Below are 19,295 nucleotides of genomic sequence, written 5' to 3'. Positions count from 1 at the left end.
CCAAAACGTCAACTCTCCACATTCTTCAGAGATGCTGCCTGACCCACTGAGTTACTCCAGTACTATGTGTCTTACAAAATATTAAGTGTTTAATTTTTCTGTGTGGGCTAACAATAATACTTACAGTTGCATTGTGTTTTACCAGGTCAAGCTGTTTCAATGAGCTTCCCATTTTGATCAATGCCCACAAAAGCTAATTGTAAATACGTGTGCCATTTTTATTGCCATTAAAGCTTTACTTCGAAGATAGACACAAAATGTTGGAGTAACTCAGCAGAACAGGCAGCATCACTAGATAGAAGGAATGGGTGACGTTTCAGGTCGATACCCTCTACCCTTTTTCTGCTAACTTTAAGGACTGAACTTACTCTGGCACCCAGTTGGTCCATAGTTCCAGAACCCATACAAACAGCGGTCACAGCGTTTCCCTGTGACTCCAGGTAGACATGCACACCGGCCACTGACAGCGTCACAGTATTCATCCTTAGCAGCCAGCGCACAGTCACATCTCAAACATCCAGAACAGCTGCTGTATCCATAGTAACCAATCTGCATTTAAAAAAAAACAATATATGAAATATCTGAAACTCTCTGATGTTATTAATAATAGCTTCGCATTCATTAAGCAGCTGGTAGAGCTGCTGCCTCTCAGCGACAGAGACCTGGGTTCAACCTGGGTCCTGTCTGTGTGGAGTTTGTATGTTCTCCCTGTGACCTCGTGGGTTTTCTCCATCAGCTCCGGTTTCCTCCAGCATTGAACCTGGGGCTCTGGTGCTGTACAGCAACTGATCTCATCAGGTCATAAGTGATAGGAGCATAATTAGGCTATTCGGCCCATCAAGTCTAGTCCGCCATTCAATCATGGCTGATCTATCCCTTCCTCCTAACCCCATTCTCCTGCCTTCTCCCCATAACCCCTGACACACATACTAATCAAGAATCTATCTATCTTTGCCTTAAAAATATCCATTGACGGGCTTCACAGGCTTCTGTGGCAAAGAATTCCACAGATTCACCACCCTCTAACTAAAATAAATTTCTCCTCATCTCCTTCCGAAAGGGATGTCCTTTAACTCTGAGGCTATGACCTCTGGTCCTAGCCACTCCCACTAGTGGAAACATCTACTAGCGTCACCACTGGCTTGTTCCTTTTATTTGCCACACCAACGCCGCCCCCTCCCACCTCACCCCCCTTTACTGAAAGGATGCCATGCTGTATTTTTAAAAAAGTAAACAATAAAATGGAATAGAACAGTCAAATGGAGCATTCAGATGAGCTGTTAGATCTGCCTTCCATTTAACTTCCGCCAGAAAATCAGGTGCTTGCTCTCTGCATACAGCTGGGAAATCATTCCCCTTTCCCTATTAACAATTATATAAAAAGATGAGAGTAGACAGTCAAAACCTTTTTCCCCTGGGTGCAAATGTCAGCACTAGAGGGCATAGCTATACGGTGAGAGGGGGGACCCAGAGTGGTGGAGGCCTGGAACCCATTGCCGTGGGTGTTGGTGGAGGCAGATATGATAGTGCCGTTTAAGAGGCTTTTAGTTAGGCACATGGAAGTGCAAGGAATAGTGGAATACGGATCATTGGCAGGCAGATGAGATCGGTTTAATTTGGCATCATGTTCAGTGCAAACATTGTGGGCCCATGGGCCAGTTCCTGTATGGTACTGTTCTATGTTTGTTCCATGTTCTAAACTCCACTTCCCATACATTTCCCCTACCCCACAGCAACCCCAATCTCCATCTCCACTACCTTGAGGTGTGCAAGCCTTCTAACCAGACAGTTTAAACCAAGAGGAATATCTTAGCTTGATGAAACATGTTCTATGCTCTTTCACTGGTCCAGTGAAGGAAATGCACACATTTCACCATGTTCCCCTTCCTTCAACTGCAAGAGTATTTGTATATTTTCTTCACTGGACCGCCCTCCTTCCATTTCCTCTCATCCCTTGCTGTATTTCATTTCCTGATTTTCTTTTTACATTTTCCTCATTGTTTCACTCGTCCAGGTCCATGTGACTATAAAGTATCATTGAATGATGATTGTTGCAGTATGAATCAACGCCTTGCCACCACCTCTCCTGTCTCCCTCTGTTCTTGAAACCAGTTATTTCTTTCCGTCCCTGTTGACTGGAAAACTTTACTCTTCTTTGACCCCTTGCAATGTAAAATGGGGGATTAACTAGTTTGATTCCACATGGTCCTGTTAAATTGCTTGACATACTCACCTGACAATGATCACAGAAGGCTCCCACCACTCCTGGCTTACAGCGGCAATGTCCAGTCACATGATCACACTCACTAGTGCCACACTTCTGACAGGAACAATCTTTTAAAAATGAAAGATATGTTTTAGTTCCAAGGCAATTTGGCATCTGCATCATTTGAAAGAGAACTGATGGCCAATGAGAATTCTGGCATATTTCGATGTGGCAGAGCTATCAATACACAGGCTTTCAAGGAAGCAGTTATTATCTTGGAATTTCTTGAATGACACTCCAGTACAAGTTACTTCGGTTGAATATCCCAACATTTAATTCCCTGAAAACCTTCATAGCCAACATTCCAACATAGATCATTTGGCCAAGATGGAGCAGAAAACCCAGCACAACAAAAGTGCAAATGCAACTTTGCCAGCAGGAAACATGGAAGGGGAGGGAGGATCATGTTTCACTACGATGATTTGTTCGTCTTGCTTCTCCTGCCCTCGGCCACCAGTACGTAAATCTGGAGGGTGACCCTGACGAAGAACGTTGTGAAATAAAAAGAGAAAAGGCTGGGACTACTTAGCTGGGTTTATGGAGAGAAAAACAGAATTTTGGCCCAAGATCAAAGAGTGCTGCCTCTCCCTTTCTCTGCAACTTGAAACTCATTTCATTTTTAATTCTCCCCAGTTGTGATAATGGATCATCAACTTAAAACATCAACTGTGTTTCTCTCTCCACAGAGCTGTTGAGCAATTCCTCCATTTTCTATTTTTATTTCAGGCCTTCAAGTCGTATTCCAGTTTTCAATTATAAGGTAAAGTCCACTATTGCAATCCATCTATTCATGTTTAGACAGTGTAGTGAGTAGAGAGGGTGTGGGGTGTTCATAAGTTCATGTGATAGGAGCGGAATTAGGCCATTTGGCCCATCAAGTCTACTCTGCCATTCAATCATGGCTGATCCATCTCTCCCTCATAACCCCATTCCCCTGCCTTCTCCCCAAATCCCCTGACACCCATACTAATCAAAGTGGGATTGGGATTGGAAGGGAAAATATGGAAGAAAAATAAGTTTTCCTGTATCCTGTATTATTTTGGTTTCATTGAGATTGACAGTGTTTCCGTTAAAATGGCTTTTAAAGGCTTTCCGCCAATTGTGCTAACGCACAATTGCAGGAAGGAAGCTTGTGGTTTTTCTCCATGGGGCACAGGTCAATGTAAACATGCAGCAGAGCAATGAGGGTGACATGGATATACAACTATCAGAGAAACATGTTACACCAATATTTTAGTGCAAACTGAAGCAATTCATTTATGAACAGACTGGCATAATTTATGAATTGTAAAAGTAGAGATTCAAGAAATCACATAATTTTCAAAAATATTGTATTTATAAAATTCTGTAGTTAAATTTGCCACAGACTTCACAAAGATTTATGCAACTGCAGTTGTGAATAATTCATAAAGAACTGAATGGATCATTTTTATTTTATGACTAAGCATTCACATAATCTGTCTCGGATATTACTTTAATACAATTCAATATTGCAGTCAGGAAATTATTTATTGTTCCCACGTGAGAAAGGATTTGGAAATATCTGTATTTTGATTGGGATCGTCCCCAAGAAATGCCAACAGTTTGGTAAGTGTATAAATCGCAGTAACTGAACCTCCTAAACCTGTGACCACTACGAAAACAACAGATGCGGGGAGAGTCAACCACCTGCCTGACTGTTCCAAGTCATGCACCCATCTAAACTTACTGGCAGGAGCTCAGTGAGGTATTACTGAGTGGACCCTGCTGCCGATCTGCTCCAGCTGAGTGCAATTGGCAAGTAGAAGATTCCTACAACGTACCTGCACGGTTTAGTTCACTTTAGTTTAGAGATACAGCACGGAAACAGGTCCTACGGCCCACGGAGTCTACGCCGACCAGCGATCCCCGCACATTAACAATATCCTACACACACTAGGGACAATTTACACATACACCAAGCCAATTAACCTACATATCTGTACGCCTTTGGAGTGTGGGAGGAAACCGAAGATCTCGGAGAAAACCCACGCGGTCACAGGGAGAATGAACAATCTCCGTACAGACAGCACCCGTAGTCGGGATCGAACCCGGTTGTACAATTACTTGCTCACTAAATAGTGTCAGTCATACACTTATTTCAATAGAAGGAATAATTGTTAATTGTGAGGAAGAAAGGCAAGTTTCAGGTAACTTATTTATTTTCATTAACGGCATTTATTTAAATGCTTGCAATTGTTTTTAAGTGTTTTCTAGTGTTTTAAGTATTTTTTAAAATACATTTTCAGATTGAATAAATATTTTTTTTAAACTTAAAAGAAACAGAATTAACTTCTGTTTTGTTTTTGAGTTGTGCATGAATTTTCATCGCCAAGGGAAGTTTGTTGGTTGCTTTAGCTTGGTGGCATGCTCTAGATGACTGAGAAGACTTTTGTCTTCAGTAACTTTACTTTTGTCTTCCACCAAACCTCCTCCCATCAGATGACACAATTTATATTAGGAAAAGCCTGTGTTTAGCAGACAGGTACAGTGCAGATCACCAGAAAACTCTGGGCAATTGTGTATTAGATCAAAACAAACATATCTTGAGTACTTCTGGAGCTGCAATCATCCAAGCAAGTAAAGGATAAATGACAGCATTCCTGACCGATGTTTCTTATGCGGTAAGATTAGCGGGCCTTCTGAGATAAGTCACCCTATGCAGGATACCCAGTCTCTGCGCTGTTCGTGTGTCCATGTGGCTAGTCCAACAAGATTTCTGCCAACCGTGACTTCACTTCTCTTCCCTCCCCAACACGTTATTTACATTTATGGTGGTAAAACCTATTGATGGTTGAATGCGCCATTACCTGCCAATTTTGTTATTTGCCACATGGTAGAACACCTGTGCAAACAGGTTTGCTGTGTGCAGGAAAGACCGCTTCATTTTCTGAGGCATTACTAAACTAATAAAGATTCAAGATATCCTTATAGTTATCATTATGAATACAACACTGACACACTTTGGTCCATGGCTTTTCTGCACATTTGGCTGTGACATGCTTAACCCACAGACCTTTCACCACAAGGAAGTTTTCATTTCTCGGTTGTAGCTAGTATCTCTCTTTACAAGAAGTTGAGTAAATTTTATCAGTAAAGGATTATTAGAAAGACAAAAAATTAAATCATGTGTTAATTTCTCAAAAGGATAAGAGCAGTGGTCAACACAATAAGCTTCCCAGATAGTCACAATCTAATTTTTATTTGGCAGAAGTATATCTGTCTCATTTGATGTGAGAGGACGCTGGCGTTGTTTGTTCGCCGCTTCTCACCACTTCTATTTTTGGATTAATTTTGCCGTTTTTAAAAAGATTTCTCAGATTTGAAAAAATCCCTTTACTTAAACTAATCCTTCTGCTTGACCTGGTATCATCTGCCCAGCTCTTCCACTGCTGCCTCCGCACCCTTGGACTCCGCACCCTTGGACCTCTCACTCCTGTCTGTGCTCCTGTCTCTGCTGGCTTGGACTGCTCCCCTGTGGGTTACCTGACAGCTAGCGTTGACGTCATCAAATCGCTAACGCTAACGCTAACGCTAACAGCTGCCTGGCTGCCTGCTTGCTTGCCTGCTTGCCTGGCTACCTCCTCTGCCTGCACATCCTCAGCTCAGTATTAACCCTCAGGCTGCTCAGCTTCCTCGATCCTCATAGGCCTTGCTCTGGATCAGCCTGTTGTGCCTGCTGTGACCTTTTGATCTCTCTGGGCTCAATGCTCCTTCGCTCCTGCCTGGCATGGCACTGAAGTACTTTGCTGCGAGGCTGCTCCAGCTCAACAACCACTCCACTCCGCCATGCATCTCTGCCATCATCAACCACGGACTTCTACGACGACCCAAATACATCCACAGAGGCTCCGGTCACAAGTTTGTCTACTCCCAGACCGGTCACTCCATCCCTACACTCTGGTCAGCTGATCGGACTTCCACTCGTCTATTACATCATCACAACAACGCACACGAGCGTGCCCCCTGTCTACAAGCCCTGGCTAAATCACCCGTGTCCATCCACACCATACAAAGCAACATGAAGCTCACTCTGCTCAACATCCGGTCCCTCAACAATAAAAGCCTCATTCTAAATGACTTCATCCTGGAAAATAAACTGGACTTCCTCTGTCTGACAGAAACCTGGCAACAACCTCTGGATTACCTCTCACTCAACCTCACTACACCCAACGGATACTCCTACATCAATAAACCACGCTCGGAAGGCCGAGGTGGTGGGATTGCCGTAATTCACCGACAGGACTTCAAGATCAACCTCATCTCCATCTCATCTGCTCCGTCATTTGAACACCTGGCTTTCAAACTCTCTGGCCACACAAAATTAGTCATGGCAGTTGTCTACCGCCCTCCCAAACCACACCCATCATTCCTTTCTGACTTCTCTGACTTTCTGACCCAGTTCTGTTCTCTCTCCCCCTCAATCCTCCTCCTCGGTGATTTCAACATCCACATGGACTCCACTGACTCCACAATAACCGCTGACTTCACTGAAATACTCAACTGCTTTAACCTCACTCAACATGTAAATTTTCCCACCCATAACCGTGGGCACATTCTGGACCTTGTCTGCTCCACTGGACTAAATCTACATCACCTCTCTGGCTCCGACCCCACCCTCTCTGATCACTTAGCCATCACCATGTCCGTCAACATTCCCACCCCAGCTCCAAAGCAAAAACGCAAAATAAACTTCCGCAAGCTGAACTCTGTTTCACCTACCTCGCTCTCATCCTCCCTCTCTGAAATAATGTCCGCCTCTCCCTTCGTTGACCTCCACAGCCCCTCTGACCTCACTGACTACTACAACCGCACTCTCTCCTCCTGCCTCGACCAGCTTGCACCTATAAAAACCAAAACAGTTTCCTTCACCCACTCTGCTCCCTGGTTTACCCCTGAACTCCGCGTGATGAAAACTCATGCCCGTCAACTTGAAAGACTCCGCAACAAAACAGGTCTCACAATTCACTCCCAAGCCTACAAAGACCACATACAGCACTATAAAGATGCCCTCTCCCATGCCCACTCCACCTACTACTCTCAAATAATTCACTCTGGCTCCGGAAACCCCAAAACACTCTTCTCTACAATAAACAAACTCCTCAGCCCCCTGGACACCATCTCCCAATCATTCACAGTTGACAAATGCACCACTTTCCTTTCATTCTTCCAAAGCAAAATAGACAACATCTACAGCACCTTAACCACCAACGCACCTGCTCCCCCTCAAACCACCTGCCCCCCCTTATCCTGTCAGCCCCTGCCTCAGTTCTCCCCAATCTCCACCACCGACCTCTCTGACCTTTTCACAGGAATAAAAACTGCCACCTGCTCCCTGGACCCCATCCCCTCCAGCTTTGTCAAGGCCTGCCTTCCTGCTCTCTCTCCACTTATCACTGCAACAATAAACTCCTCCCTGTCCACTGGCATCGTCCCGCCATCCCTCAAAATCGCTGCTGTCACCCCCATTCTGAAAAAAAACTGGTCTAAACCCTGACAACAACTTCAGACCAATCTCCAACCTACCCTTTCTGTCCAAAGTTTTGGAACGTGCTGTAGCTTCCCAACTAAAATACCACCTCTCTACCAATAACCTGTATGAAACTTTCCAATCTGGATTCCGCTCAAACCACTGTACTGAAACTGCGCTCCTCAAAATCACAAACGACATTCTCCTCTCCTCCGACGCTGGCAACCTCAACATCCTCATCCTACTTGACCTCAGCGCCGCCTTTGACACCATAAATCACTCCATTCTCCTCACCCGACTTGAAACCTCCCTTAACATCACCGGCACAGCCCTATCCTGGTTTAAATCTTACCTCTCTGACAGACACCAGTTCATCTCCATTAACAACTGTAAATCCCCCACCGCTCCCCTCCCCCAAGGTGTCCCCCAAGGCTCAGTCCTTGGCCCCCTCCTCTTCATCCTCTACCTGTTCCCCCTTGGTCAATTAATCCGCCGTCATGGTCTCAACTTCCACTGCTTCGCCGATGATATCCAGCTCCTCATCTCCACCAAGTCAATCTCCTCCACCACACACTCTACACTGACAAACTGCATTACTGAAATAAAATCTTGGCTTCAATCAAACTTCCTCAAACTCAATTGCAACAAATCTGAAATCATCATCATTGGTCCAAAAATGCTCACCAAATCCACCCAAAACTTCATCCTCAACATTGATGGTCTCCCAGTATCCACCTCACCTCACATCCGGAATCTTGGAATCATCCTTGATCAAACCCTCTCCTTCGACAAACACATCAAACACATCACAAAGACAGCCTTCTTCCACCTCAAAAACATTGCCCGTCTCCGTCCATCCCTCTCCTCCACAGCTGCAGAAACCCTCATCCACGCCTTCATCACCTCCCGTCTGGACTACTGCAACAGCCTCCTCTATGGCGCACCCTCAAAAATCATCAATAAACTTCAATACATTCAAAACTCCGCTGCCCGTCTACTCACACACACCTCGATCCGTGACCATATCACCCCCGTCCTTTATAAACTCCACTGGCTCCCCATCCCCCAGAGAATCCAGTACAAAATCCTCCTCATAACCTACAAAGCCCTCCATAACCTGGCCCCATCCTACCTGACCGACCTCCTCCACAGGCACACTCCCACCTGCACCCTCCGCTCTGCCGCTGCCAATCTCCTATCCCCCCACATCCGGACTAAACTCAGATCCTGGGGGGACAGGGCTTTCTCCATCGCTGCTCCCACCCTATGGAACTCACTACCCCAAACCGTTAGAGACTCCCCCACACTCACCACATTCAAAACATCGCTGAAGTCTCACCTGTTCAGCACTGCCTTCAACCACTGAAGGTCACCTCACCTACTGTCTCCTTTCTCTGTTCATTTATTTATTTACTTATTTATCTATTTATTCATTTCCCTATGTTCTCAAAATCTCTGTAAAGCGTCTTTGAGTATATGAAAAGCGCTATATAAATAAAATGTATTATTATTATTATTATTATTATAATATTGAGTTGCAACTAAATGGATTAAAAATGTCTATTCTCTCTTCTGTTTCATTTATTCGAAAGACAGAAGATGTATTGCCCAATTATGCAACTAGCCCATAAATACCTGTGCAGTTTTTGACATTGATGGCATCTCCATAGTAACCCGGAGCACATCGTTCACAGTGGTTCCCAGTTGTATTTTGCACACAATGGCGGCAATATCCAGTTATTTCATCGCAATCATCAAATATTAGATTTGGATCAGAGTTGCTATTGCAGTTACATTTTCTGCAACTGTTTTGGGATGATAAAGGTATTCCATAGTAACCAGGTGCGCACCTAGAAAAAAACCCACATATCATTTAACACCACAAGCAAATGTATTGCCCCTCTTTGATGATGCAGATGTATTCTTCCATATATGGGAGATTTATTAAAATCATTTGCCTTTTTTAAAAAAGTGGGCTAAATTATGATTGTTATTCCTAGGAAATGGAACATGTTCTAATGTTCTACTGAACACCATTATGAAATACCCCAAGTTCAACAAAAGGAGCATTTGCATGTAACTTAAACTCTCCCTTCATAACTCAAACAATGTTCTACATTCTGGCTCCAGAGAAATGAGTGGAATTGTTCAAATAATAAGCAAATTCCTGCCAAAGTAGAGTGAGACAGAAAATAAAGCAGAGATCTGTAGTTGTTCATGGCTAACTTTCCAAAAATAGTATCCTGTAACCTTGATTCCCATTTGTTGAATGGCATGTGTTGTATTTGTGGACTAGATATATTCCAAATATATGCACGTTTCAGTCCATGCATCCTTTTAAAAACATCATAAATGCTTATACATAACTGCCAATCAACTTCCCTGGCAGTGTAAATTAAATATAACATGTGTATTACAATTTAAATAGTTTTGAGGGATGACAAAATACCTTTTTTATTTCCCTTTAGACTCCTTTATCACTCTCTCATTTTATTAATTTGGTCTCTCCTTGTCACCCTAATTGGCATTTAATTTAGACTGGAAATGCTTTTTTTGCTCCCTGAAGCAAATAATATCAAGGGTGGCACGGTTGCGCAGCGGTAGAGTTGCTGCCTTACAGAGCTTGCAGCGCCGTAGACGCGGGTTTGATCCCGACTATGGGTGCTGTCTGTACAGATGTTGTACGTATTTTGTACGTTCTCCCCATGACCGCATGGGCTTTCTACGAGATCTTTTGTTTCCTCCCACACTCCAAAGACATACAGATTTGTAGGTTAATTGGCTTGGGTTTGTATACTTGAAATAAATGTAAATTGTCCCTAGTATTTGTAGGATAGTGTTAATGTGCGGGGAGCACTGGTCGACACGGACGCGGTGGGCTGATGGGCCCATATCCGCACTGTATCTCTAAACTAAACTGAACTAAAAAGAGGATTTGATAAGGCAATCATCTGTTGCGATTACATAAATAAAAGGAAATTGTTACCATTAGCAGACTCCAGGACCAAAGAATTTTAACTTGTGGGCATATGATACAAAAAGTGAGGAATACATTTCTTTTTTACTTAGGAAGTAATAATGAACAGGGCCAAGGGAAAGTCTAACAAACCATTCACTAGTTTGCCACAGCAACATTTACCAATATAAGTAAATCTAAAATACATCATCACCATGACAACTTCAATCAAGGGCGGCCACAGTGACACAGCGGTAGAGTTGCTGCCTTGCAACGCTTGCAGTGCCAGAGACCCGGGTTCGATCCCCACTACGGGTACTGTCTGTACAGAGTTTTACATTCTCCCGTGACCGTGTGGGTTTTCTCCTAGATCTTCGGTTTCCTCCCACACTCCAAAGGCGTACAGATATGTAGGTTAATTGACTTGATGTATGTGTAAATTGTCCCCAGTATATGTAGGATAGTGTTAATGTGCAGGGATTGCTGGTCAGTGCCGACACGATGGGCTGAAGGGCTTGTTTCCGTGCTGTATCTCTAAACAAAATATAAACTAAACTAATGGTTGTTCACCATTGTGATAATAGTTAAGCTGAGTAACTGTAAAATTTGCGGAAATGGAATCGATGAAATGGTCCACAAGACTTTGCATTAGAGTTAACTTTAACTGCTATAACATGGATCACGGACTATCCTTCTATTGATGGTTAATTTTGTGTTGATGAAAGATCATTTAAATTACTTTCTTCTTAGAAAGAACTTTATAGCTTGGTAAGATTGCAGTTGCATCTAATAAAATCATTATTTCAGTTATGTTATATTTATTTTATAAAATATTCATGCCCTTTCTCCTCATTGCATAAACAGTGAAATAGCAGACTTAATTATCTGTCACTTTATCACACAGCCTGCATTATTTTCACGTTAAGTTGGAAAGAAGTGTGCAATCCAGTCTATCAGTTTACCAGTCGTTTATGTGATCATTATCATTATAAGTCAAGACCACAAACATCTATTTAATTTATGGGACAATCCAAGTTTAAGTTTAGTACAGTAAATGTAAGCAGGTGGAAAGAATGGTAGGGTTTTGTTGATAGCATGGGATGAATGGTAAAGGGGGTTGTCATGTGTACTGTTACACTTTTAACACATGGCAACAGTTTTAATGGCCAGTTCTATGTCACAGATATAAAACACCTGTAATACACGAATGGAACTACAACCCTAGGGCAACAACTCTGGTATTACAAACCCAAGTCAGGTCAACATGAATCCAGCAAACTAGGTTTAAAAAAGTTGCACTGTCATGTACAATTTCATTTAAAAAAACAAGAAAATACTGACCTTTCACATCTGGGCCCAGCATAATTTTCCTTGCACATACACCGCAATCTATCAGATTTAATCATACAGGAAAGTGCAAAACTGGAAAACAAAGTAAAAGTTAAAAAGTTGTACATTCAGAAAGTATTCAGACCCCTTCACTTTTTCCACATTTTGCTACGTTACAGCCTTATTTTTAAATGGATTAAATTCATTTTTTTTATCATCAATCTACACACAATACCCCATAATAAAAAAGCAAAAACAGATGTTTAGAAATGTTTGCAAAGTAATTTTTTTAAAAACCCTGAAATATCACATTTATATAAGTATTCAGACCCTTTACTCAGTACTTTGTTGAGGCATCTTTGGCAGTGATTACAGCCTCAAATCTTCTTGGGTATGACGTTACAAGCTTGGCACACCTGTATTTAGGTAATTTCTCCCATTCTTCTCTGCAGATCCTCTCAAGCTCTGTCAGGGTGGATGGGGAGCATCGATGAAGGGATTAAAAGTACCATTAGCAAATTTGCAGATGATACAAAGCTGGGTGGTAGTGTGAACTGTGAGGAAGATGCTATGAGGCTGCAGGGTGACTTGGACAGGTTGTGTGAGTGGGCGGATGCATGGCAGATGCAGTTTAATGTGGATAAGTGTGAGGTTATCCACTTTGGTGGTAAGAATAGGAAGGCAGAGTATTATCTGAATGGTGTCAAGTTAGGAACAGGGGACGTACAACGAGATCTGGGTGTCCTAGTGCATCAGTCACTGAAAGGAAGCATGCAGGTACAGCAGGCAGTGAAGAAAGCCAATGGAATGTTGGCCTTCATAACAAGAGGAGTTGATTATAGGAGCAAAGAGGTCCTTCTGCAGTTGTACAGGGCCCTAGTGAGAACGCACCTGGAGTACTGTGTGCAGTTTTGGTCTCCAAATTTGAGGAAGGATATTCTTGCTATTGAGGGTGTGCAGCGTAGGTTTACTAGGTTAATTCCCGGAATGGCGGGACTGTCATATGTTGAAAGACTGGAGCGGCTAGGCTTGTATACACTGGAATTTAGAAGTGTAAGAAAATAACTGCAGATGCTGGTACAAATTGAAGGTATTTATTCACAAAATGCTAGAGAAGGGTCTCGACCCGAAACGTCACCCATTCCTTCTCTCCTGAGATGCTGCCTGACCTGCTGAGTTACCCGAGCATTTTGTGAATAAATACCTGGAATTTAGAAGGATGAGAGGGGATCTTATCGAAACATATAAGATTATTAAGGGGTTGGACACATTAGAGGCATGAAACATGTTCCCAATGTTGGGGGAGTCCAGAACCAGGGACCACAGTTTAAGAGTAAGTGGTAGGCCATTTAGAACGGAGATGGGGAAAAACTTTTTCAGTCAGAGAGTTGTAAATCTGTGGAATTCTCTGCCTCAGAAGGCAGTGGAGGCTAATTCTCTGAATGCATTCAAGAGAGAGCTAGATAGAGCTCTTAAGGATAGCGGAGTCAGGGTGTATGGGGAGAAGGCAGGAACGGGGTACTGATTGAGAATGATCAGCCATGATCACATTGAATGGTGGTGCTGGCTCGAAGGGTCGAATACGTTGAGGTCCAAATCATTTATAAATATCTCAAATAGATAGAACAATGACTAGGTTTTATAAAGTGATTTCTATTGAATAAAATGGAATTTAAAGTTGAAATTCATGAGTGCCCTGATTAATGATGCCACATTCTTTTGTTTGCAGGATCTCACATGTTTATATTAAAACACTGGAAGTTCTGTAATCGGACTTCAATAACACATTGACAGCAAATTTTTATTTGACTTTTTTTTTCATTACATGGCTTGGAGTCACTTATTTAAACATTGTTTGTCATTTTTGTTGCATTTGGCAGAAGCAAGATTGCGGTTAATAGGGCAATGTAATCTAACTCACTTGTATTTAGGTACACTTAGAGGACAAGGACAAGGCTGGCAGGATGTATAATGGCCTTCAGCGACATCACCAATGTATCCATCAAGGCATTTATCACAGTGGTCTCCTGTTGTGTTATTCTGACAATTCTGAAATGCAAAGCGATAAATTATTCAGATTTTATCATTTACTGAGTGAAATATTGCAAATCAGTTCCAAATGTAGCTAAAGAAATTTTTCCCTTTGCAATATTTATTGTAGTTGACACTCTGAAGTATGCATGAGTAAATTATTCATGTGATCCCAGAAAGAGAAGCAGATGCATATGCTGTTTGAATTTTCAACTTGTTTTTTTTACAGATTATGCTTCTGTTAAGTACATTTGGTTGGATTGTAAAGAATCCAGTTCTGACATTAGTATAGATTGAGTGAAAAACATATCTATCTAGAAAAATTGCTTAAAGAAAACAATATTTGGAAAGCATTTAGAGATTGTACAAGTAAGAGGCCACCGCAAAGCAAGGCAAGCTGGGAGTATTCCAGTAGCTCAGGCCATGCCTATGGTGAGGAGAACAAATAATGACACAAAAGACTCCTACTCTCCGTCATCGTTATCTTACCCCTCCCCCCCACTCCCTACCATTCAAGAATGATGGCAGTTCCTATGCACTTGTCTGAAGGTCACCGATTTTGTTCAATTCTAACAGTAGATAAATCACTGCTTCTCCATTTGTGGTCCAAAGTCACCGTTTGCTTTTACCTTTACAATAGCATTCTGATGCTTAATAGATTAAAAATGTGCTATCTTATTCTTCCCTTCCTATTGTCTAAGGCATTAAATTCCATGTCTTGAAGTAGCAGCAATTTGCTTTAACAGTAAACCTCATTATAATGGACCATGGGGAAGGCGAAATGGTGTCCATTATTGCCGATTGTCTGCTATAATCGAGTACGGTGTAATCATTGTATAAGTAGTAGAAAGAAACAACTGCAGTTGCTGGTTAATACACAAAAGGACACAAAATGCTGGAGTAACTCAGCGGGTCAGGCAGCATCTCTGGAGAACATAGATAGATGTGAGGTTATCCACTTTGGTGGCAAAAATGAAGGTAGATTATTATCTGAATGGTGTCAGATTAGGAAAAGGGGAGGTGCAACGAGACCTGGGTGTGCTTGTACATCAGTCACTGAAAGTAAGCGTGCAGGTATAGTAGGCAGTGAAGAAAGCTAATGGCATGTTGGGCTTCATTGCGAGAGGATTTGAGTTTAGGAGCAAGGAGGTCCTACTGCAGTTGTACAGGACCCCCCTGGTGAGATCGCACCTGGAGTAATGTGTGCAATTTTGGTCTCCTAATTTGAGGAAGGATATTATTGCTATTGAGGGAGTGCAGCATAGGTTCACCAGGTTAATTCCCGGGATGGCGGGATTGACATATGATGAAAGAATGGGTCGACTTGTATTCACTGGAATTTAGAAGGATGAGAGGGAATTTTATAGAAACATATAAAATTCTTAAAGGATTGGACAGACTAGAGTGTAGGCCGTTTAGGACTGAGATGAGGAAAAACTTCTTCACCCACAGAATTGTGAAACTGTGGAATTCTCTGCCACAGAAGGTAGTGGAGGCCAATTCACTGGATGTTTTCAAGAGAGAGTTAGATTTAGTTCCGAAGACAAGAAATCAAGGATATGCGGAAAAAGCAGGTACGGGGTACTGATTTTAGATGATCAGCCATGATCATATTGAATGGCAGTGATGGCTCGAAGGGCCAGATGCCCTACCCCTGCACCTAATTTTCTATGTTTCTATGATAGGTAATGTTTCGGGTCAAGACTTTTTTAGTGTTTTTAGTTTTAGTTTTAGAGATACAGCATGGAAACAGGCCCTTCGGCTCACCGAACCGCATCAATCAGCGATCCCCGCATATAAACACAAGCTTACACGATTAGGGACAATTTACACATATACCAAGTATACAAACCGAAACCAATTAACCTACAAACCTGTACGTCTTAGGAGTGTGGGAGGAAACCGAAGATCTCGGAGAAAACCCACGCGGTCACGGGGAAAATGTACAAACTCCGTACAGAAGACAGCGGTACAGAGTACACACAGCACCCTTAGTTGGGATCGAACCCGGGTCTCCAGCGCTGCAAGCGCAATAAAGCAGCAACTCTACCGCTGCGTCACCATGCTGCCGAGTCTTCTTTAGACTCTTGGTCTGGAACTGGGCCTGGAATCCAGGTGAGTTGATGGCCCTGGCCTGCTAGCTGCCGCGACAGAGGCGAGGATCGGGGGAGTCAATGGTGGCCGGAGTGCAGCTAGGGGTTGGCGGTGGTGGAGGGTATCTGGCCTGGAAGCGGCGCGAGTCAGGGGTGGTGCCAAAGATAAATTGGGTGATAGCTTTGCAAAACACTGTTGTTCAGTCTGCAGTAGTGACCCTGAATTTCCAGGTGCCTCCCAGAAATCATTTTCCATCACACTCCCTTTGTGCTCTCTCCGTCCTTGACCTCCTACATTGTTCCAACAAAACTCAATGTGAGTTCAAGTAACCGCCCTGGAGTATTATCAAAACGACAATTTCAGATAATTAACCTTTCCATTCCTATCCCTCACGTTTCCAGAATTTATTATTTTTCTTTCCGTCTGGTTCATATCCTATTTATTTCAACCCCAATCATAACTCTTGTTATTCATTAACCTTTACTGTCTTCTCTCATCTGATATTCACATCACACATTATTTCATCTTTCTTGGGCTTTGCCCCCATCACACATCTTCTCTGTCGTTTTCTCCACTCCTTCGCTTTTCACTGCAATTTTAAATTTGTTTCATTTCCAACCTTTCATGGTTAAATGGAAAGATCTCATGCCTGAAACAACAACTCTTATTTCTCTTTGCAAAGCACCCGTTAGGCCTGATGAACACTAAAACATTTTCTGTCTTTATTTCAGATTCCAGCTGTAGTCCTTAGAGAGATACAGCGCAGAAACAGGCCCTTCGGTCCATCTAGTTCACGCCGACCAGCGATCACCCCGTACACTAGAACTAGCCTATACACTAGAGACAATTTACAATTTTACTGAAGCCAATTACCCTATAAACCCCCATGTCTTTGGAATGTGGGAGGAAACTGGAACACCCGGAGAAAACCCATGTGGTCACAGGGAGAACGTACAAACTCTGTACCAAAGATAATAGAGCAGAGTAAGATAGACCACTCGACCCTAAAAACCATAGTATGTCATGGTGCTACTTTAGTAGACAGAAACTTGCAGAAACATTTAAAAAGAAAAAGAACAAAAATCTGTGAATTGATAGATGAGATATATTCTGCATTTTTATGGTATCATCACACATACTGTTCCCCCAAAACACTGATTACACTGCGAGAGGCATAGTGAATGGTGGGTTTTGGGTGGGGGAGATAGGATGGGATTGCAAACCTGATATGTGGGTTGAGTCCAACTTGATCTGGCCCAGATTTATACATATCATCCCAATAAAATGCATTTTATACTGGTGGGGTAGTTGAAATAAGATCATGATGGAAGTTATTATGCTTTATTTTCTCTTCAATTAGTTGCTTTGAGTTTCCATATGGCTGCATTTTCAACATGATTCATTCAAGATCACAAACTAAACCAAAATTGCACAAAAGTACAAAATATCTTCCATAAACCTTTGCATTTGTGCGAGATGTAGGTGGCAATACTAATCACTGCCCACACCTTAAGAATGAATATATTACCTCATTCTGATTTTTCAATAATTGAGTCTGTCTGTAAGCCATCAAAGTGGGCTTTAAAAATTAAGCTGATTCTTTTGAACTCTTGTTGTTTGCCCATCTTTAGAAACCTCTGCACATATGATATTCATTTCCAAATTTCTAGAATCTAATTTAAACAGCTGGAACGTGCTGCGTTATAAAGATTCCATTCTAGGATTACTTTCAGTGCAGGACTCTGCCTGAAAGACTTGCTTCTTTCCTGGAGAATTCCTCTCAAATGCCAGTAGCAATATTTCTTTCAACTCCATTCAAACAGAAATTTGGATGCAAAGCAAGTAATGTTCCCATGACAACCATGCTCTCAACAAGGTAGACGATGTGAATATTTACAGTAGACATTTCCATGACAACACCAAACCCACTAATTTTTTCCACTTTTCTCTCCCAATTTTGCTAATTGTGATGTCATCCCAATCTCCCACATGTGAACTCATATTTTCAAAATAGTTCTGCCTTAAGTGCTTGATTTGATTAGAGAAAAATAAAGTATACTGCATAATATTTAGATAGATTACGCATTTATTATGCTTTAAGGCACAGGAGCTCTTCATATAATGGAATGATCGTATAACCAAGAAGGTACCCTTGAGAAAGTATTATCTTTGACTGCAACAGTTCAAAAAGGTAACATGTCATCACATTTCTCAAGAGCAGCTAATGGTGAACAATGAATGCTGGTCTTGACAGCAAGGCTTAGAGTCATACAGCGTGGAAATAGGCCCTTCAGCCCAACTTGCCCACATCGACCAACATGTCCCACCTGCACTGGTCCCACCTGCCTGTGTTTGGCCCATATCCCTCCAAACCTGTCCTTTCCATGTGCCTGTCTAATAGATTTTTAAATGTTGCAATAGTCCCTGCCTCAACTGCCTCCTCTGGCAGCTTGTTTCATACACCCACCGCTCTTTGTGTGAAGTTATGATTACGATAAATGAATAAACAAAAATAAAGTGGAGTGAAGGCAGTGATTTCTTGACACTCACAGTGCAGCTAGTATTGAGCTCTGATTTTGTGAAGGTTATGCTGGAGTGGTGTAAGTTATGGCCACTGAGATGGATGATTAGAGGATTGGGTGGAGGTGTTGATGGTCCCATTGACCCGTAACAAGGGGAAACTTCATACAGCTGGTTTACAGCATCAGCTGGCATAGTCTGGGACTTGCTCAGCCCAATCCCCATTTGGCACACCCAAAGCACTTACACCATAGAGCCCCGTGGGCCTTGCACAGATGAGAGAATTTCTCTGTGTTGCTGGATAGGGAGTTCCAGGATTTAGAACCAGTAAAATGACAGGAAACTGATATATTTTAAAATCGCTCAGTGACTTGAAGAGGAAGATACAGATGGTGTTACCACAGACCGAACCCTGGCAGAGCACAATGGGTCAATCAGCATCTGGGAAGGCACAAGTTGTAAGGTGTTTGGAATCAAAATCCTGCATCAGGACTGAAAGGGAAGAGGAATGATTGCTAGTATACAGCAGTGCCAAAGAGGGTGGATTTAGATGATCAATGGAACCAGTTGTGGAGGAGATAATGGGAAGATAAAAGCAGATGGGAGAGAGG

The 19,295-nt window shown here is 42.4% G+C and overlaps 1 protein-coding gene across 2 annotated transcripts in view; it reads right to left on the bottom strand.

Moving 5' to 3' along the window:
- Nucleotides 1-19,295, bottom strand: part of lama4 (laminin, alpha 4) — a 109,425-nt gene that overhangs the window by 69,994 nt on the left and 20,136 nt on the right. For both annotated transcript variants that reach the window (XM_078399608.1, XM_078399609.1), the window contains exons 3-7: nt 13,961-14,088; nt 12,052-12,132; nt 9,390-9,604; nt 2,234-2,334; nt 369-549 (exon numbers count right to left, since the gene is read on the bottom strand). In XM_078399608.1, the coding sequence (XP_078255734.1) occupies nt 369-549; nt 2,234-2,334; nt 9,390-9,604; nt 12,052-12,132; nt 13,961-14,088 (706 nt within the window). The remainder of the gene's footprint in view (nt 1-368; nt 550-2,233; nt 2,335-9,389; nt 9,605-12,051; nt 12,133-13,960; nt 14,089-19,295) is intronic.

The sequence above is a fragment of the Rhinoraja longicauda genome, chromosome 5 (assembly GCF_053455715.1).
Source record: "Rhinoraja longicauda isolate Sanriku21f chromosome 5, sRhiLon1.1, whole genome shotgun sequence".
Classification (NCBI taxonomy): Eukaryota; Metazoa; Chordata; class Chondrichthyes; order Rajiformes; family Arhynchobatidae; genus Rhinoraja; species Rhinoraja longicauda.
Note: the sequence above shows the minus strand (reverse complement) of the source record. Positions and strands in the feature narration are given on the sequence as shown.